The following is a 20,089-nucleotide window of genomic DNA, read 5'->3' on the forward strand; positions in this document are numbered from 1 at the left end:
TTGATGGGCAGAGGAATGCATTTTTGAGAACAATTACAGACTCTATGCTTAAGAGAATGCCAAAATATGAAAGGTAAACACTACAAGAAATGAGGGAATGCACCAGGATCTAAAACAAATTAATCACTTTGTCTTGCTCAGATAAACTGTAGCTGTCAAGCTTGCTAAAACCAGAGGGAGGAGGAAGCAGATTTTTTTAGCTTCAAGAAGCTGTCTCAAAGCTTTGTGGCCCATTCAGTTACACAGTGAATAGACATGCAGAGATGTGGCACACAAGAATATTATTAACATTTCTAGTTCCTTTTTCCTGAAAAGCAGATATACCATGTCTTTAAATGTCATGTGTGAATCAACATATGCAAAAATGGAATTCCCATTTCCAAGAGGGGGACAGGATGCTGTAAAAAATCAAGTGTTTGTTGTGAGAAATGTAACACTCAAACAAAAGTTATCCTTCTTAAATGTTACATTTTGGTTGCATACAAATCACTTCTCTGGAATAAGGCAATTTTTTTTGGCCAGCCAGTGATAAGAAACTGGTAGAGACAGACCTAATATGAACCTTCTCTAAAAAAAAAAAAAAAAAAAAAAAAAAAAAAAAAAAAAAAAAAAAAGGAAGAGAAAGCAGAAGCCAACCCGGCCCAAAGACATCTCATGTCTGGAAGCTCACTATTTTCATATTTTCAGAAAGAAATGTTCACAGAAGGCAGGGAGGCAGGGATATACTCTTATATCATTGCTTTTCATGAGCTATTTATGATACAAGTTTGACACATGTATGAAAATTAAGTTTGTGTTGTCTTAAACATCACCATGGAAAATCCAGGTATAGGTTTGACTACTGATCTGAGGTTACACTGGAAATTACCAACAGAAGTTCTCTTTATACTGTCATCATTTTTATCTTCTGTATTTCACCATCAACTAACATTTAATCAACTGAAAACATCCTCTCAGTACCTGTATGTAAAGTTCAATTCTGTCAGTAACTTCTAGTGTCTCCTCTGCCTCGGCCCTGAGTGAGTTCCAGCACTGAACACTGAAATTCCCCATCTCATGTGTAGTATTGGAGAGTTTTCAGCAAAAATCAGGTTTAATAACAGACTGGAAGACAGATTTCATCATCAGTCCCGATCCAAAACCGTTTAAAGTGAAAGACTGAAGGTGTATTGCGAAATGAAAGCAGATTAGGGGGAGCTTTGATCCAGTGCTCTCCTGCTAGCAAGGCTTTTCTGCTCTTATCTTCAAAGGGCAGCACAAACCTGAACCTGATAACACAGGCACTGTCATGCTCTGGGGGTTTCCACATGGGCTGTTGGGGGAAAACTACAGAATACACCAACTCATGGACACACAGGACTGGGGAGAAAAGAGTCAAGGAAAAAGTGAGTACAGAAGGATGACTTGCAGCTGAACCTACCACCTTTTAGCAGAGTGAAACACTCATCTTGAGAGAATGGGATAAGGCTGCCCAGCTCAGAATTGCAGCAGCAAAAAAACCAAATCCTATTCTGCCATTTGCCAGCTTCTAAGTACTTGACTTCACACCCCAGCATTATTTTCACACAGTTACTACTGGGGCAGCTTTATTCTCCTGTACACAGGGAGCACCAGCACTACTTTCAGCAGAGCCACCTGCAGAATACAGCAGCATCTCTGGATATTCTCATTTTCAGGCCCATTGCCTATCAATTGACCATAAAAATATGAATTTTGCCATAACATGAAGACTGCTATAGGAATCACCACTCACCATACATGCTCTTTTTTAGACTGGAATTTTCTCTGAGCTCAAACTAGAAACCAGGTTGTTTAACTGATTCTCTGGTAGAAAAGCTACACTGGATTTAGGCTAAAGAGGCTATCTGTGAAAAGAGCTTGTAATTACAGAAGTGTAGAAACTTCCATGGCTAGAGAGACAAATAAAGGAGCATCTTAAGGAGAAATACAACTTATGAGGAAACAAGTATAAAACCAGTCAAAATTTAAAAAGCACATGCATTTTGGCAGTAAAAGAACTATTTCACTCAATGACAGAAGCATCCCTGTTTGCCCTGAAACATGAATTTATAGTCTACAATTCCCAAAAGCAATATAGATAGAGCAAATCCAAAAATAATAAGTCCTTTATAAATTTCTACTTCTGATACAACCCTGCGAGAATTGATTCACATTGCTGAGCAATTCCATCATCTCAGCTCGAGCAAATTCATAAAAGAATTAAGCAAGCCTATCAAGTTGCTATTTTAATGTACTAAGTACAATATTCACAGTGTAACTTGTTCACTTCAATCTTGAGAACAGAGTTGTAGTCACTGCTCTTCAAGGCTCTTATTTCTTAAAAAACAGGATACATGGGAAATCAGTGGAAACATGATCAGAACACATTATCAAGCATTTTTTCCTTAAAACTGTGGATCTGGCAGTTGTCATGGCCCCTTTATGAACCAGAGGGGGGGGAAAAACCACCAGGTATGTCAGGATGCAAAGAATCCACAACCCAGCTGTGAGCTACTGGTGTGTGTTCTTAGCCTGAAAAAAAAGACAAAACCCCACACAAACCCACAAAAAAACTCTCAAACCAAAACATAAAAAACCCTTGCCATCTGTAAAGCTGATCTGTGCCTTAGATTGTCAGAGGAGGCTCTGTCACTGGAGATCTTAACAGGAAAATGTTCTATAAAACAAACCCCATTCATCATTACAGCTGAAGTCACAAAGTATAAATCTGAAATGTCCTTCTCTGGAAGAGTGACACTGCATGTGACCTTCCACAGTTATAAGTAACAAAAACGCACTACCTAAAACTGGGGACAAGAAAGAAAAGAAAAGAAAAAAACCCACAAACCAAAAAAAACCACCACCAAACAAGGTAAGAATTTATAATTGCTTAGTGTGGTAACAGAAAAGAAGAGAAGCTCAGCTGTGGAAGGAAAGAAAGAAATGGGGACTGAATAAATCAAGAGCATCTGGAGAGAGATGCAATGCAGAGACCACCAAGAAGGGGTAGGGGGTGGCTGGGGTGAAAAGCCACTTAGCAGAGTGGCATATTCTAATGACAATACAGTGTTTTCAGCCTGCTGGGAAAAGGCTGAGAATTAGAAGGTGTCAATAAATTAGGATTAAAGGACAAAAAAACCCGTGCTTAATCCAGAGAAGGGGAGTGCTTTCAGAAGAAGACAAAAAACCCCTAACAAAAGCTATCTAACTCCTGAAGCAGGCACTGAAAATCCTGTTTCCTGTTAAATTATCTCAAGTTAAATACTGTTTCTTCACAGCACTGGCTGTTTAATTGCTGCTGCTTCATCCTCTGACTGCATGGCTTTAGGGAAAATCTTACGGTTTAGAAATACTGGATTTTCAAAATACATTATTTCCATTGCAGCCTCCAGAGTAATGTATTATATAAATAGCATAAAACAAGTCCAGATAAACAAAAAACCAAATCCATTAAAATTTTAATTGAAACCCGTTAGGGGGGAAAACCCAGAGTCTGATGGGAGGTTATGGATTTCTCCTGGCAGTTAATAACGTTGCAATTTTGACTTAGATTTCTTTATGGCAAAAAGGCCTCCAAGGGGAAGAGTGTATGTTTATAACTAGTAATTGTGGCATGTCAGACACAGACCAATGTGAACTAAAATAAACTGAGAACAGTAGGAAAGTGGAAAGAAGTTGTGCATAGCTCCAAAACTTGTCTTTTAGCTTCGAAGAGTCACCCTTAATTCAAAATGCTAAACACACAGAGCCTCAGGTCTGAAAGAGTTTCAGGGGTTACACTGTGATCTTTGCACAGCTGAGAGCAAATGCCAGAACTTCTGTAGCTGTATCAGCCAGCAGAGAGGATGTGCACTGAACCCCACCTCCTCTCCCTCCACCTTCCACACAGAACATCCTGGTGGGCTGCAAGTGCCCCAGCAGTGAGAGAGGCAGGAGCCAAAGGATCATCACCCTTCCCCCAGGTAACCCAGGATCCAGGAATATGATTTACTGTTCCTGGGTCTCCACACAGGAGCATGTACTGGCTCATAACTCCCTGAACTGAGCCAACTTGCAGGCAGGGCAAACAGGCTGCTGGCACACAAAAACAGGAGCCAAAATTTCTGGTTGGATGATTGCTTGTCCATCTATTCCTTCATGGTAGGTAAATTCAAAGAATGTACTTTGAATAATACTTGTGTTTCCTTTGGGGATATAAATAGAGATGTTAAAAGCAGGGGATCTGTTGCATGGCAGTGCTCAGGAACTGCTGATAGAGCCCAGGGACCCTTGTTGGTGAGGGCCAGATCCTGCAAGAATGATAAAATACAAATGGGAACAGACAAATGTTTTCCATAAATTATACTTGTAAAAAAAGTTTTCTCTTCTGAGACAAATGCTTCCAGCTTCCTGAGCTCAACAATTATTCTCAGAATTGAGTATTAACTATGAGAGGTTTACTGCAAGAACTGCAATGAGTTCAGTTTACCTACTCAATGACCAAGTTTTCCATCACAGCACTGTTATATTGATTGTCCTCCCAGTGCTTTGTTTAAACAGTAATGGATCAGTCATAATTCTGCAAAGTACAGTTACACAGAAGTGTTTTGCTATTTCTCTGTTCCAATCTATAAATAATCTCCACAATTCCTTATCAGACACCAGATATAAATAGACCAGCTTTTTGTAAACAAGCACATACTCTGATCTGAAAAGTAACATTTACTGCTTTTTTGTTATTTGAGGTTTCGAATTATTGCAATAGGCAGTAACTCAGAAGGCTGATGTAAAACTCTGTCTTCTGTCCAGCTTAGGAACTGGGCAAACATCAGTGTGGTAAGTACTGATAGCGTTTGATCAAAGGAGTATGTGCTGGGAAGAACTCAATGTACTTACTATAAGCACTCTCTGTCCTGTCCCTCTGCCTTTTCCTCCCAAACCCTGAAAACATTTGCAACTACAAGTCTCTCTCAAAAAACAGGAAAAATAGTCTTCTGAAAACTCACAGATCATCATAACGTCATGTTCAAAGTAGTTTCTGAAGCAGAATACTGTGGGTATCAGATGCAGCTGGAAGAAGTACAACTGATTTTAATTATAGCATTATTCTAGGAGCAATATCCAGAGTCCAGAGGGCACACAGTCCTTGATCTTTGACCTGCAGCCTTATCCTCCTGTGAATCTGCCATCTCTGCAGTAATTAACACACTTGGAAGTCTGCATCATCTGTGACGTATGTTTAAGTTCATTGCAGCTGCATGAAAGCCCATCATCCGAGCCTTTCACTCTACCATTCCTGCAAGCCTTTCACTCTTTGCCAAGCAACTGAAAGACACAGGCCTTTAGAGGTCTTCAATTTAAGCAGCAAGTATTGAAAACACTAGAAACCCCTGCCGTGGAGGTCTCTGCTCGCCCTGTAGGACACCACACAAACAACCATCACAAGCTGTGGTTTGCATTCTGAGCAGCAACAATCAATCACTGAATAGCAACTTACAGGACACTGTTCGACAGCAGCTTCAAAACCAGCCAAGTTACTATGGCCAGGTGTACTGAAAGCTGCACTCAGGAGTAGGAGATACTTCCAGGGAATAGGAGGGGGGGAAAAGGGGCTAACTGGTAAGGTTACAGAGGAATCACACAGTAACAACACACCACATACATGTATGCTCAAATCTATTTAAATCTGTGAACACAACTGTTCTTCAATACCTGCTCTGCTTTTCACAAGAACAAGCATTTATAAAAGCCTGCAATCAAAAGTGCAAAGAGAGCAAACATGAAGAGTGCCACAGCCAAACTTGCACTGTTGCAGAAGGGCTGGCTGGATAGAAACACCTTCAGCAGTAAAGAGACAGTGTTTGCTTTGGAGCACCAGCTAAATAACCTCATTTGGTTTCTTGAATGCTGTTTTTGTTCCAGGAGAGTAATGGATCAGTGAATATATGATAACAAATGATGTGATTCTAGGATGTCAAACTGCCCCACGGCAAAGTGGCTTTAAACTTCCCCTTCACATGACCAGATTAACACTCAGGCCTACATAAAGTTCAGTTCACAAGTTCACTTTTATCCATGGGTTCATGTGTTTAAAAAAAATAAAGACACTGACTTTCTCAGGGATAGTTTAGGAAGTCATCCTGCCACTTCCAGCAAAATTATCCCACGAGAAACCAGATGGGAATTTTTCTCTCTTCCATCTCACAGACCACAGCTATCCTTCTCCACTTAGTCCCCTTTATTTTCTAATTTCTACCAAACTCATTCACATCCTCCTCCTGTGTTTTCATCTTTCTGGAGCTCCCTTGAGCAGCCCTGTGAAAGCTACAAAAGGAATGCAGAACAATTCTTTGTGTGGACGTGATGGACCAGGCTGAGCTGTACTTTGCTTAGTTTGGCAGATATTCACAGTATTATAAAAACTGCTTTCGCAAACAAATACTCAGTTTGCAAAAGTCTCTCTCCCCCACAATCCAAAAAAAAAAAGACTGTCAGCACATCATTCTGCAATGACTGGGTAATTGCAAAATATTTAAGATCCTTGGATATTCTCCTGTATGAAAGCACTTGGGAAAGCTGATGTTTAGCATTTAGCTGTAAAACCTGCAGGGCTTCTGTGGATAAGAAGTCCTTCCCCCAGAGCTTATAACAAACGTTTAGAAAAGGTAAATCTTAAACAGGGTTGAACTATTTAATTTTGTTTCTACTTCGTATGCCAGATATAAGGTTAATGAGCATAGAATTAATTTTTGACAGAAAAAAATTTAGACCACTCCATCCTAATGGAAAAGAATAGAAAGTTCTTTTAGAAATTCCTAATTAAAAGGCAGGTGTTGAACACTTGCTCTTACTGCCCTTTGGAAAGGCCAAGTTCCATTTGAAGAGCCCAAAATAGCATGAAGATGTTGCCAAGTCATTTGTTTTTTTTAATATATACTTATATTTGTAGTTCCTACTAAACCTCAGATAATACAGTTTTAAACAAGAACCAAGTTCCACTTGCTACCTTGTCCATTCTTTTATTCCCCAGCCTCCAAGAGCTGAGAAGCTGACAGTGAATAGCATCCCTTTAAGCAGGATCTGGCCCTCACCAACAAGGGTCCCTGGGCTCTATCAGCAGTTCCTGAGCACTGCCATGCAACAGATCCCCTGCTTTTAACATCTCTATTTACATCCCCAAAGGAAACACAAGTATTAGTCAAAGTACATTATTTGAATTTACCTACCATGAAGGAATGGATGGACAAGCAATCATCCAACCAGAAATTTTGGCTCCTGTCTTTGCAATAGCTTTCTCACTCTGTCTGCAAGTTGGCTCAGTTCAGGGAGTTATGAGCCAGTACATGCTCCTGTCTGTGAACAGGGGCACAGACCTGGCAGAGCCCATGCCTTCCTGTGCATAGGAGAACTGGGCAGGACCCACTTCTGCAACTCACCTCCTGCTGGGCCACTGCTTGCAGGTCACAGCAGCAACATGCTTCTCCTTGTTATGTAACAATTTCATTAGATATTACCCATTTAGATCAGAAAAAGCTCTAATGCTTATCTAAAAACCTGGATTTCTGGACAATACCCTAAGAGAGTACCTCCTGAAATGAGCTAAGGAACAGAGCTCTCTTTCAGAAAAACTGCTGAAAGCAGTATTTGACCTGAGTTTCCAGATTCTTGGGGATCCACAGCTGCTTCTAAGGGTCCTGAGAAGGCAACTACAAAAAGAGAGTTGTCTGGCCAGTGTTCAAGTATGTTTATGCACACCATGTAAGAGTTTCCACTATTACAGGAAATTTTTACAGGATCCACAAATTCTATTTGGAAACCACAGATTTAAAACATATCCTCCAGTAAACAAGAGTTTTACTGTTAAATATACCCAGGAAGTTTCTCAATATCTTTTTCTCAGCCTGTTTGGTTTCTTTGGATGTAGAATTCTTGCCACTCCGCCTGTCAAAATGGAAGGTATTTTGATACAATCCATCCTGAGATTACAGACACAACAGAGATATATTCATTGTGGTCAGTAAATATGGGGTGCTGTCTCCCCACAGTTGAACCATTTGCTCCTGCCAGCACAGTGTCCATAGCAAAAGCAGAAGGAAAAAACCTTACATGGGAAAAATGGAGAGGGTAATAAAGAAATACTGTAACACTTACGGTCAAGTCCGTTGATGTATCTCATCGTAATTTCACAGTGCCCCCAAACTGCACTGACTATGGGGTAAAGTTTTTTCCCTTTCAGTCCCCTGAAGGCCACTCCAAGATACTGTCCATCGACCATGAAGCTAAGCGTCCCTTCATCCATATCCAAAACCACCAGTAAGGAGTCTGGGAGTACAAAAGACTCGTCTGGTTCCAAAAAGACAGGGTACGTGACCCCAGGCTGGTTTTTACAGTTGTGGTAGAGTTTGTTGCGCCCCAGATCCCAGCCCCAGGATTCACTATTGCTACCAACCAAGGACGTGTATCCCACGGAGTGCAGCGGCGCGTCGGCCGTGGAGACGCCCACCACGGCGTGAGTGCCCCGCTGCCGCGTGGGCCAGTGGATCTGCCACACGTGCAGGCCCCGCGTGTAGCCCACCTTGCCCCGGATGCAATCTGTGCTCTGCGCCACCGGGTGTCTGTGGAAAGTCAGTTTATCGTCTTCCTTTACAAATATATTTAACGAGCGATCTTCGTTATTCCAAGCGTGTTTGTACTGGACCTCCAGCTTGGCAGGGGGCATATCCAACAGCATGTCCAGGCGCGCGGGCTTGCAAAAATCCGGGCCTCTCAGCTCTCGTTTCACGGGTCTATAAGGGGGCTCCCTCACATCCACAGACTTTATGCTCCCTGAGATTTTCTGGCCCATTGCTTGGCTGCAGGTTTACAAAGGAGAAAGAAAAGTTGACTTTGGCCCAACGTCACCTCATGAAAGCACCGTTACACTGCGCCAGTGACCTGACAAGCTGACTGGATTTACTCCTCCCGTTTGGAGTTTTTTAGCAGCAATGTTTTCAGAGTAAAAAAGGCTCCTGAAAAAAAGCAGAAGTTTCCAGTTAGTTTAAGAAAGCCAACAGAAAACCCACAGCATATTTTTGAAGCGCTTCTTCTCATCCCTTGGAGCTATTTTAAACACCAGAGCTAAATTCACTCCTCCTTGTGCAGCATCCTGCAGCGCTAACCAGGCTGCCAGCAGGATACGGAGCCCACCAGCGCACGGAGCGCAGACAGTCATTTCCTCCAATTCATGATAGGATGCAGACATTCCCCACCTTCTGCCCTTCCACCTATTCTGTCTGGCCAAGTCCACAGCAGGCCCAAAGCAGGCAGATGCGGTTCCCCAACAATAGTGATGAATTTTATGTGCAGCGGTAGCTTCACTTTCACTTGTGCTTTTGCTTCAGTCTCAGACACACACTAGGTCAGAATGTTTTATTTCCAGACACGCTTTGTCCTGAGCCCTGGTGACAGAGACTTCAGCCTCTCTGCCCTCATTAAAACAAAAGCAGCCAACAGCAAATGGCAGCAAAATTTAAATGTTTCTTTTTAACTTACCCTGGCATTAAATAAAAGGAGAAAACCATCAAAAATTCATCAAGATTTTGTCGTTGTTGTTGGGTTTTTTTATAAAGGAGCTAAGAAAAAAAAAAAAGGAGGGAATCAGGAAAAGGAACCATGGAAAGACAAATCAAGAACGGCAGTTTCAGTTCTTTGGCAGACATTTCCAATGGGCAGCTACTACAACTGGGGATGTTCCTGATGCTAATGGACAGTAGGCTAATCCACAGTTCCTGTATTTCAGTATTCAGCTGACCTGGAACACAGTAAGACACCATATAGGGAATACATGATTTTGAGACATACTATTGCTCTGCTTCCACAGTCAAACAGGCAAAAAAAGCACCAGGAAAGTTTCTCTGCAGCTTGGATAAGTTATATTTGTTCACATTTTAGAGCTCAGGTAGAGTGTATAGATAAATCAAGAACCTGTAAAAGTACTAAAGGAATAAAAATTAAGACAAAGGTCTATAAAACTCAAATAGGTGATTGACATGGGGACAAATAGAGTATCTGCAGCAGCAGACATACTTCTGTCCTCTAGCAAAATCAGTGCCAAGTCCAGGAATGCTCAAATATAGCAGAGTAGACCCACTCTGTTTATTGACAGAGTGATGACATGCTTCAAGAAACAAAAAATCTCCACACTCTCAAGGGGCTGAAGAGCCAGGTGACGGTTGTCATAAAATACCAAACAGCAGATGGGCAGAAATATTCTTGCAAAAAGCATCCTAACAAGATTTCACTTGGTAAGTCAAGCCCATGTTCTTCCTTTTAAAGAACTTCTACTCCAAACACATGGTCCCACTCCAAAGATAATTTCTGAAAGAAGATAAGAAACATGTATGCATAATGAAAGGGAACAAAAAGAAGCTTAGGAAAAAAGCCCTCTAAAATTTACCATCCAACTGAGTTTGAGAAGTGAATTAAGTCCTCTTATTTCCAATGGCAAATAAAGTATTTTCTGCATGTATTAAAAGCAGAAAATTAAACCACATCTATGTTATATGGAAGTCCTCTTAAGAAAAAAAGAAGTACGAAGGTGATTTTTCAAAACCACGTGACAGTTAAGTTACTACAGGAAAATATTTTCTGGTGGCTGGTTCCCACAAGGACATATGCACACATGTCAGTGTAAAAGAACCGACTCATTGCAACTATTCCTAATATTTGAAAATAAAAAAATATATTTAAGTATTCGACCACCTTCATATCGCATTTGCAGGAGACTCAAAATTGACAGGAGCTCTCCCCGTGAGGTCAACTTGAATGATCCCCCTTATTCCTTTCTAAGAGGAATCCAAAACTTTAAACAGCAATTACATTTAAGTTGATGCTTCCCATTTCCAGTAGTGCAGAATTACTCATGGGTTGTTTCAAAGCTATGATGTCAATTTGGCCCAGCAAAGCAAATTCACTACTTTATTCCACACCTATAATCCCAGGAGAAATTAAATAGTGACACTAATACACAGGGAAGCAACAGGAGTAAATGTTGGAAGCAAACTTTTACAGGAGGACACGTGCTCAGGGATGGCGTAATTCCTTTTACAAAGTGATTATCTGAGCTTGAAAGGAAATGAAAAGGGAAAAACATCAGACTTTCAAAGGAAACTTCAATGATTTCTATTTGAGATTTAGCCCGACATGCCTTTGAAAATTTCTACTTTAAAGCACAAGACAATTGCCACATTCCTGTCAGGGTGCTGAGGGGAGACAGCTGGGGAAGTCCTCAGTGCATCCTGCTGTATCACTTCCTGATCACATGAGAAACTAAACTTGGCACAGATGTTTGCCTGGCAAATCACCAAGAAATTATAAACACTGAATTGACTCACTTGGCAAGCCACAGACATTCTTCCTCATGTGCCCCAAAACTGTAACATAAATAGGCTGCTAATAGAGAGATCAGTAATTCAGAGGAGTAAAATGCATCATTTTGAGTACCTTGATATACACACAACCATGCCAACACTCTAGGATGCCCTCAGTAAGTACTCTGATTTGAAACGGTATCTTACAATATTAGGTCTTTCATCACACATAAACACTACCACATAATGGACTATTTTGCCAAATAGATTTGTATGGACATAGCATGGAACAGTGCAAAAAAAAATCTTAGTTAGGCAGCTCTGGTTGCTGGAGCTGAGTAATAGCTGACATGAAGACTTTATGTAAGGAGCAGCCTTGCTGCCCAACCCAGGCAACAGCAATGTGAGCTCCATGGGGAGCAACTCATCCATAAAGACCTCCTGACAGTGCTCAGCAGTCCCCTTGGGTGCTTGCAGGAGCACTGTGTCTCCAAGACCAGATCATCTATTGCCTTGCCTGTGTCCTGTCCTTTCACACCAAGCAGATGGCAGAGAACAGCTGAGGCACAGAACAGCTGGGAAACACCCTTTGCCCCTCACCCTATCAGGAGCTGCTGTTGGAGGGACACAGCTCACCAGGGCCCAGCCAGCTCCACCTGCAAAGTCCTCCCCACTACCACAGCACATACACTTGTAGTGCAGAAGCCTCGGGAAAGTCATCCTTGCCCCACTTCTACTATGGGGATCTGCAGGCAGCTTCTCCTCACACCAGCAGCTGTGGGAGAGTTGTGCACATTCCCATCGAGGGAAGGGGAGTGACAAACAATTCACCTGGCAAAAGTACCCCAGACCAGCTTCCGATCTGCAGCACCAGGTGATACACTACACAGCCTTACCAAAAACTGTGGGTTAGGGACAAAAAATTATTCCTGTCAAACTCATTAATGTTCAACCCATTTACAGAAATATTTGGTTGTAAAACTTTCTTACTGTCTCCTGAGTTAATAAAGACTTGTCAAAGCATAGTGTCATTTGATTGCTCTTTTTGCAATCTTGCACCTCGTAGAGAAACTTTGATTTCCTTGCCTAAATCTTCTCACCAGATGCATAAATGTTCAGAAATAGAAAGAACATTAATTTTCACTGTATAGCTTTGCTTTGAAGGTTTTCCCAAAACTTTGCTCTTTCAGTAATTTCAAGCCACTACGGGAGTTAAAAAACAATAAAGTATTTAAAACTGGCTTAGTATATGACCTCTACATTACACTGCTTTAATGACCAACACTAAATTTCACCACTTATCTCTGTGTGAGAAAACTGTTAGTTTTTGCAGCCTAAATAATTTCTGTCTCACAGTTTCCCATTCATGCTGAGCTTTGTCAAGCTACAATGATTAGAGTAAATGTACTGTACAGGAACAACCCAACTCCAAACAGGAAAAGTGTGTCAATGTCACTTAGCAGTGTCTTCAATCAGACTGCTAAAATATTTAGGGAAATTATTCACAATAAAACCACAAATTACAATTACTACAGAAAGGCTTGCTGGGACATCATTTTGCTGTAATTAAATAGGGAGCATTTTTAAAGTTTGATATCTTGGCATCAGTAGAACATAACTGATAAAAGAAACATGCTTTCGGCAAAGTCAGCTTTCAGCATTCATAGTTGTATTTCCCTCTGGATCACAAACTAGACATGCAGGAAGCTTGACAAACATGCATAAGAAATGACAACACAAACACAATTCAAAACTACATTAGGAACACACTAAGGCTCAGGTTAATCCTTCTAAAATAACACTTACCCAGAGAGTGAGAAGCAGAAGGTGAGTCCCAGCTAATGACACTGACCAGTCAAAGTGGCTCTCAGAAAAAGCAGGGAAGAAGATACCTCTATCCAACACCACTGCTAATGCCTACAGAGCAATTCTCACTCTTTCTGCTATTGGCTCTCATTCTTTTTTTCTTCCTGCAGCCAGACCTCAGTGCCACCTCCCCTGCGAACGTGGGCTTTGTCACCAGCCAGCATGGACTCCTGAATGCCAAGGGAGGCAGCAGGAGGCGCTGAACCAAGGCCACTCCTCTGTGGGCACCAAAACTGCTCCTTGCCCAGATGCTTGAACAGAAAACAGACAGTGTCTGAACACTCTGAATGTAACTCCAGTCCCAAAGTCCCTACAAAAGGAATAGGAAGAAGAAAAACACGATACGTCGTGCTGGGCAAATCGATGAAAAGGGTTTATATATGTTCAAGGACAAGGACTTTTACCTCCATCCAGACAATGTGAAGGCACAAGGCCCAGTGTCTATCGACTTTGTTCCCAGTGTGCAAACAGCTACATAACCATGACAACACTGTTTTGAGGGTGATAATGAATTAAGCACATTTTTGGCACTTAAAAAGACTGGGTAGCTTCGATTCAACTATAGATCTTGGTATCCAACATTGTTCAAAATGGGCAATAAATCAACAATGTTGGCTTCCTTTGTCAAACTGGGAATATGCAATAACAACGCAACCAGACAAAAATGCTTGGCTATTCTAAGCTATCCTGTGCTACAGACAAAAGTTGATGCTGCATGCACACTTAGCAAGTGACATTTAATATGTGGGACGAACAATGCAGCAGTTAAGTCATGACTTCTTTGATTCCTGAAAGGAATGCAAATCCTGGAAATCCCAAGGACATTCCTCCCTAAAGAGTAACTTGTTTTGTAATCTTACAAAAATGTAATTGTTTCAAAATTCAGGATAAGCTTGTTATTAAAAAAGACTGTACATTTAGCTGCTTGGAATTACAATAATCTGAAATACCATACCATCTGTACCATCTGACTTAAAAGTAGTTTAGTCATATGATGAAGAATGCAGAAAAAATCCTGAGTAGTAATGAATACAGTGGAATGTATATATTTTAAATACTTCCATCTACTGTATTTTGGAACGGAGCTGACTTGAGGTTTTGGGCTGGTTTCATGCCTTCCTCTCTCTGCATATGTTTCTGTAATTCTCTCCTTTCATGCTTGAAGTTAGTTTTAGATGAAGATATTTCTATTCTGAAGAAACATGAACTGAAAATACTTCAAGTCTGTAAACAGTTTTTCTGTGTAATCACTTCTCAGAATACAGCAATGCAATTTGAAAAACAAATATAGCAACACAATGCAACAAAAATTACTTTTTTTACTATGCAAGTACTTTTAAAACTAGCAATATTTCAGTTCTAAAGTTCTTGAAAGAAAACAGCACTTTTCTTTCCAGGGTATATAACAGGAATACTCATGCAATCCCACAATTACCATAAGGGTACAGATGTTCAAGCTGCTACATCCTTTCTACCACCCCTTCCTAGTCATTCTTCCCTTTTGTCTTCAGCCACCTGCATTCAAATGGCCTTGAAATGGGTCTGCCTCAAAAAACTAAAGTGAGTAAAATCTAGAATTTTATTTTGCCAGGTTATGTTCAAGTGAATAAGCCCTCTGATCTAGAGTATCAGACGGTTACGTTAATACTTCCTCTGGCAAAAGGAAAGAGAAGAAAAATTTAAAATCTCAAAGGCAGAACCATCTATTTAGGCAGCAGTCCAAACCATGGAGCAAATTTCCAGTCACTTCAAGCTGCCCTAAGGGGCACAGCTGAACTTCATGTCTGAATTCAGCACCGGCATGAGCTTCTGCTTACCATCTTCCTCTCTCTTCAAAATCATTCATCTTTCACCCTTCAGCCACCCTTCTGCCACAGTGAATACCTTCCCATTTTTCCCAAACAGCTGATGTGACTATTTTTAATATTCAAGTGTCAGGGTTATATTAAAAGAGCAAATCAACACACAAAAAAAGCTTAATACTAAATTGAAAATTATGTTTTCAGCTCCACTTTGCATTTTACAGGATCATTTGCCATTTTACATTTCTACTCACCATGCTTCACCAAGTAAGTAATACCAATAGGTGCCACACATGTGAGATTTAAAGCTCAAGGAATAATTAAATTTTGATATTGCAATTTCTCACCAGTCATTACTACTTTTCACCAGCTTAACCCTTTTCTTTTCTGACAATTCGTTTTACCTCTACAGCTTTGCAGAGGATCAACAGCCCTACAGCTTCAGTTTCAAAATCAGAACATCCATTAAGTGATGGCCTCAAAATTTGGCTGAATACATCCCCACTGCCTTTCTTTTACTGCAGTTCCTTTTGCTGTAATGTGTAGTGGAGCCAGTTGGCCTTTAAAATGAAATAAGTCTAAAAGCCATAAATGAGAGAAATACTCCTGGAAAGCATCATTCCTCAGTCTAGCCAGTTGCAAATCCCAGGGAATGTGCCAGAGATGATCCCTGAGCAGACTGAGGGAAGGCCTGCAGATGGTAGAAAGTGACAATCAGACAGATGAGAACTCCTCTGGCTTGACAGAATTGTTCACCAGAACTCTACTGCAACTGCAGAAACTTCAATAGCACAAAGGAGTGAAAATCTGGCCCCTCAGCTCAGGCTTCATTCTTTGATTGTGCCACTGTTTTCCAAGCTTGGCAAACCTTTGTAAATCATAAGGGAGCCTCGGGCTGCAACTGGTTTTCTAGGGGCAGTACCATGGTAATGATGGGGATCAGGAGGAACACTCACTAGTAGCAGCTCTGTGGGCATCTACAACACGACAAGGCTACTGTAGATTTGCCAGACTCCACAAGAGATGGCTCCACTCTCTCAGTGCCTGTCGGCACATTTTGCAGTGGATAATTCTAGGGCCTTGCCTCAGTATCGTTTATAAAGAGACATTCAGCTTAAAATCTGCAGTGCTTCTGGAATGACCAGGATACTTTAATCAGCTTCTTTTGAATCCAAGTCTTACTTTGTTTAATTGCCATTTGGATTGAAGCAGCAGCGTACAGACAATACCTGTGAGATGTGCTCAGCTGAAGCAGCCCATCAGAGGCAGTTCCTGATGTGACCTGGATGACTTTAACACCTCCAGCAGTGCTGTAAAAGTCCGGTGACACGAAGAGACCGTGCCTCTGTCCAAACACAGCAGACAAGAACTGAAGATATTCTTCCCCCCGTGAACTGAACAGACGGATGCAGAAGAGATGCCCCAACAAAGAGAGGCTTTCTTGGACAAACCACAGGTGGACAAAAATGCACACAGGGGTCAGGCAATTCCCCCCACTCAGGGCTGCACAGGGAGAGGGGGAGGGCAAGGCTGGAGGGAACCCAGCCATTGTTCTTGCACAAACATGCAGGAGATGAATGCATGAGAACAAGTTTGATGCTGAACAAAAGCGTATTTTGTTTAATAGGAAAATAGACTTACACAATCACACCATCTGTATCCCTCCTAATCCTTCCCCCTCAGCTACTTCAGTCAATAGCCACCCTCAGCCAAATCAGACAGAGCAGCAGTAGCCTCAAGAATAAGTTCCTACAGGACAGGACAGACATCCTGGAAGTGAGCACATGGAACACCAGACTGGGCTGAGGCACCACATCTTGCCAAGAAACCCTGATGAGAATGAGCTCACATCAAAACCTGCAGGCAAAGTGTCCTGAAGATTTCATGTCAAGTCAGCCACAAGACACAAAACCAGGAAGCAATGCTTCATCAGTCCCACAGTTCCTTCTTTGAAACAACAGAAATTAAGTAAACACACTTCACATATGTTAAGGAAACATCATGACAAAATCAGATTGCACAGCTGATTCTGTATTTCCCAGGTGAGGCAACAAATCAAGTTTCTTTGGAGTGCTGACAAAAAGACAAAACAACAACACAACTTCCTGTTAAACAAATAAATGGTTTTGCAAAACCCCGCATTTTGTAAGAAACAGCAATGAATTTCATCTGTCTCAAACACCAGTCACTACTAAAGCCCATCTGTCAGTAGAGAACAATTGCACAGACAAGTGGAGAGGATGGAGAAAGTAATATCATAGAAACAAACTGTCTAAGCTCAAAGCAACAAAATTGATTTTCCTCATGCTTATAAAAGACTGCCCATTTTACCAAGTAGTATTTTTGTATCTTTTTTTTTGTTGTTGTTGTTGCTGTTCATTTAGGAAATTTTGTATCTTATGTATTTTATTTATTTAGAAAATTAAGGCAATAGGTCACTTGGTAATGCAGGACAGGCTGGGAAAAGGCACAGGGCTTTAAGGCGTTAAAGGTTCACAGGCAGTTATGCCCACGTGTCAAAAATTGAACCCCAGAAGACAGAAAGGACACTTTGGTGAGAACCCAGAATGGGTCTCACAGTGCTGAATCACAGAATGGTTTAGTTCGGAAGGGACTTTAAGGTCACAGCACCAAGCCTGTTCAAGAAGCGTTTGGTCAATGCTCTCAGATACATGGGGTGACTCTTGAGAGAGTGTTCTGTGCAGGGCCAGGAGTTGGGCTTAATGATCCTGTTGAGTCTCTTCCAACTGAAGATATTCTGCGATTTTAAGATTTAGTTCCAATCTCCCTGCTATGGTCAGGGACATTTGTCCTTAGACCAGGTTGTTCAACTTGGCCTTGAACACTTCCAGGGATAGGGCATCTGCAAAATCTCTGGGCATCCTGCTCTAGCCAACTCCTTATCCCACCAAGTGATTCCTTCATCAAATCTGTGTCTCTCCAGTGCAAAACCAAAGATGTCCTGTGGGATGGTGTTAGACACTTTGCATAAATCCAGGTAGACTTTATCAGTTGCTTTTCCCTGACCCACCAATGCCATAATCTCACCATAGAAGGTCACTAGATTTGCCAGGTACAGTTTGCCATCAGTGAAGCCCTGCCAGTTGTGTGGAAGGCAATTTTCTTTCTAGTTCTTTCCTTGTCCAAGAGCCAGACTAAGCAGAAAGGCTGCTTTTTCAAATTAATATTGTTCTATGGAGAAAAACTATACCAGACTTGGCAGTGTTAAAATCAGAGAGGGCCTCCAACTAGGAAAAGCCATGGTGAAAGAAATTGCTACTTGGAGTAGCATTTACATCTCTCTATTACTGACCTAAAAATTTACATCCTCAAAGAAATTCATGCTGCAAGTGCCAACAATTCCAGGTATTTTTGACCACAGGAAAGTACTTTAAAAAACCCACACCAGACTTCCTAATAGAGGTACGGATAAAAATAAATCAGCTTTGTGCCTGCCTACATACAGGACAACCCTCAACACAAACTGTGATCTGTAAGCTCAAACACAAGACCTGTATTTCTTAAAATAACTTTACACTCTAGTTCCCCCTACTAAGCAGTCTTCTGCAGGAAATCTTCTTTTAAGCAGCATTTTATTTGTAACCATTAATTACTAACTGTATTTCCTTCTTTATGCATTGGATGAAAAGGGAGGAAAAAAAGACTGAAAGTTATTTGGAAGAAAACTGTACCAGGATGCAAGTTGTGATAGGAATAAAAACACACTAGCGCTTAATCTTTAGGTGTACTGTCAATGAAATAAAATAAGTAACATTGTGTTCTGGAAGCCTTGCAAAAGCTACATTAAAAAGAAAGAAATAGCATATTCCAATTAATCTTAGCACAACCCCCCATATTTGATATGATTGCAGACAATCTTCCAGACATGATCTAAATCTGCCAGACTCTGATTCTCCAATAACTCAGGCAGGGACCTGTTCTGCCCTGGAGAAAAATGTGTTCAGTCTAAATTTGGATCAACAGTACTTTAGACAAAGAGAAAGCACATAAGTAATTACAAGTTAATCTTCAGCAACAGGTGGAATATATTGAAAAATATATTGAAAAATGCTCAGAGTTTTTAATTCTGAAAAAACAAAACCCTAAATTGTATTGGGATATACAGATCATCTTGATTTTCCAGCATGATAAAGAATAAAAGTAACATTTAGAAATATCTTTTAAAAAACTACATTCAGGAAAAAAAGTCATCTTCTCACTGAGTTATAAAAACTATAACACACTCATTATGGCCTGCATTCCTGCACAAATACTGGGAAAATCACTCTTTTTTCAATTTCATCAGAGCTAAACTTGTTTTTGTTTGTTACATCCTCAACAGCAACACTAGAAGCATAAAATAAAGTAGATTTATACAAAGATCTTTCCAGAACTATTTGAATTAACCAAGATGTTCACTTGAGCCTAAATGCAAATTTGCATTTCTCAAACAATTATTTACTGCCACAAAAGACTTGTAAGACATATACAGACCACACCACTGTTGAATGTAAAACCAAGTGGGATACTGCACAAGCACTACAAATAGTTTCAGAGGAGGTGAGCAGGCCTTTTGGTCAGCAGGTTAAGGGGGAAAAAAATCTAAGGATACTGAAAATCTGAGGAGGTTTAAATTCCAACCATTCTTTGAACAGATAAACTGTTCCCTGAAGTGCTGTGTGGACACAGAAATTGCTAGAAGAATCATGGGATCAAGAGAGTTGTGCGTTTTCATATTTAGCATGAACTCTGTCACAATTCACAGTCAAGGGATCAAAAATAGAGGCAAGTTTGAAGAAAGCAATTTACACAGTATGAAATTTTAATGGAATGTTAAAACCCAGAAGTCTGCTAACACTTTAAACCACCTGAAGAATCTCTCTCATGAACAGAGGTCTTCCTCCACAGTGAAGGCAGGACTGGCAAACAAAAGTATTTTCAACTGTCTCACATATCATCTTCATCACATCTATGGCAAATGGCTTTGAGTTACAATCCCAGTCTTTCTAGTTTCCTTTTCCTTTTCATCCCTTTCCCTCCTTTTCCTGTACATTCCATTGTCAGTTTCCTTAATACTGGGAAGCCACATTTAGC

The 20,089-nt window shown here is 40.8% G+C and overlaps 1 protein-coding gene across 3 annotated transcripts in view; it reads right to left on the minus strand.

Moving 5' to 3' along the window:
* The window catches only part of SPSB4 (splA/ryanodine receptor domain and SOCS box containing 4), a 78,356-nt gene that overhangs the window by 47,265 nt on the left and 11,002 nt on the right, over positions 1-20,089 (minus strand). For 2 of the 3 annotated variants that reach the window (XM_066326242.1, XM_066326241.1), the window contains 2 exons: positions 9,511-9,590; positions 8,131-8,987 (listed from right to left, as the gene is read on the minus strand). In XM_066326242.1, the coding sequence (XP_066182339.1) occupies positions 8,131-8,824 (694 nt within the window). In that variant the 5' untranslated portion in view covers positions 8,825-8,987; positions 9,511-9,590. The remainder of the gene's footprint in view (positions 1-8,130; positions 8,988-9,510; positions 9,591-20,089) is intronic. The other variant, XM_066326240.1, reaches the window with a different exon arrangement.

Source organism: Sylvia atricapilla, chromosome 10, assembly GCF_009819655.1.
Source record: "Sylvia atricapilla isolate bSylAtr1 chromosome 10, bSylAtr1.pri, whole genome shotgun sequence".
Taxonomy (NCBI): domain Eukaryota; kingdom Metazoa; phylum Chordata; class Aves; order Passeriformes; family Sylviidae; genus Sylvia; species Sylvia atricapilla.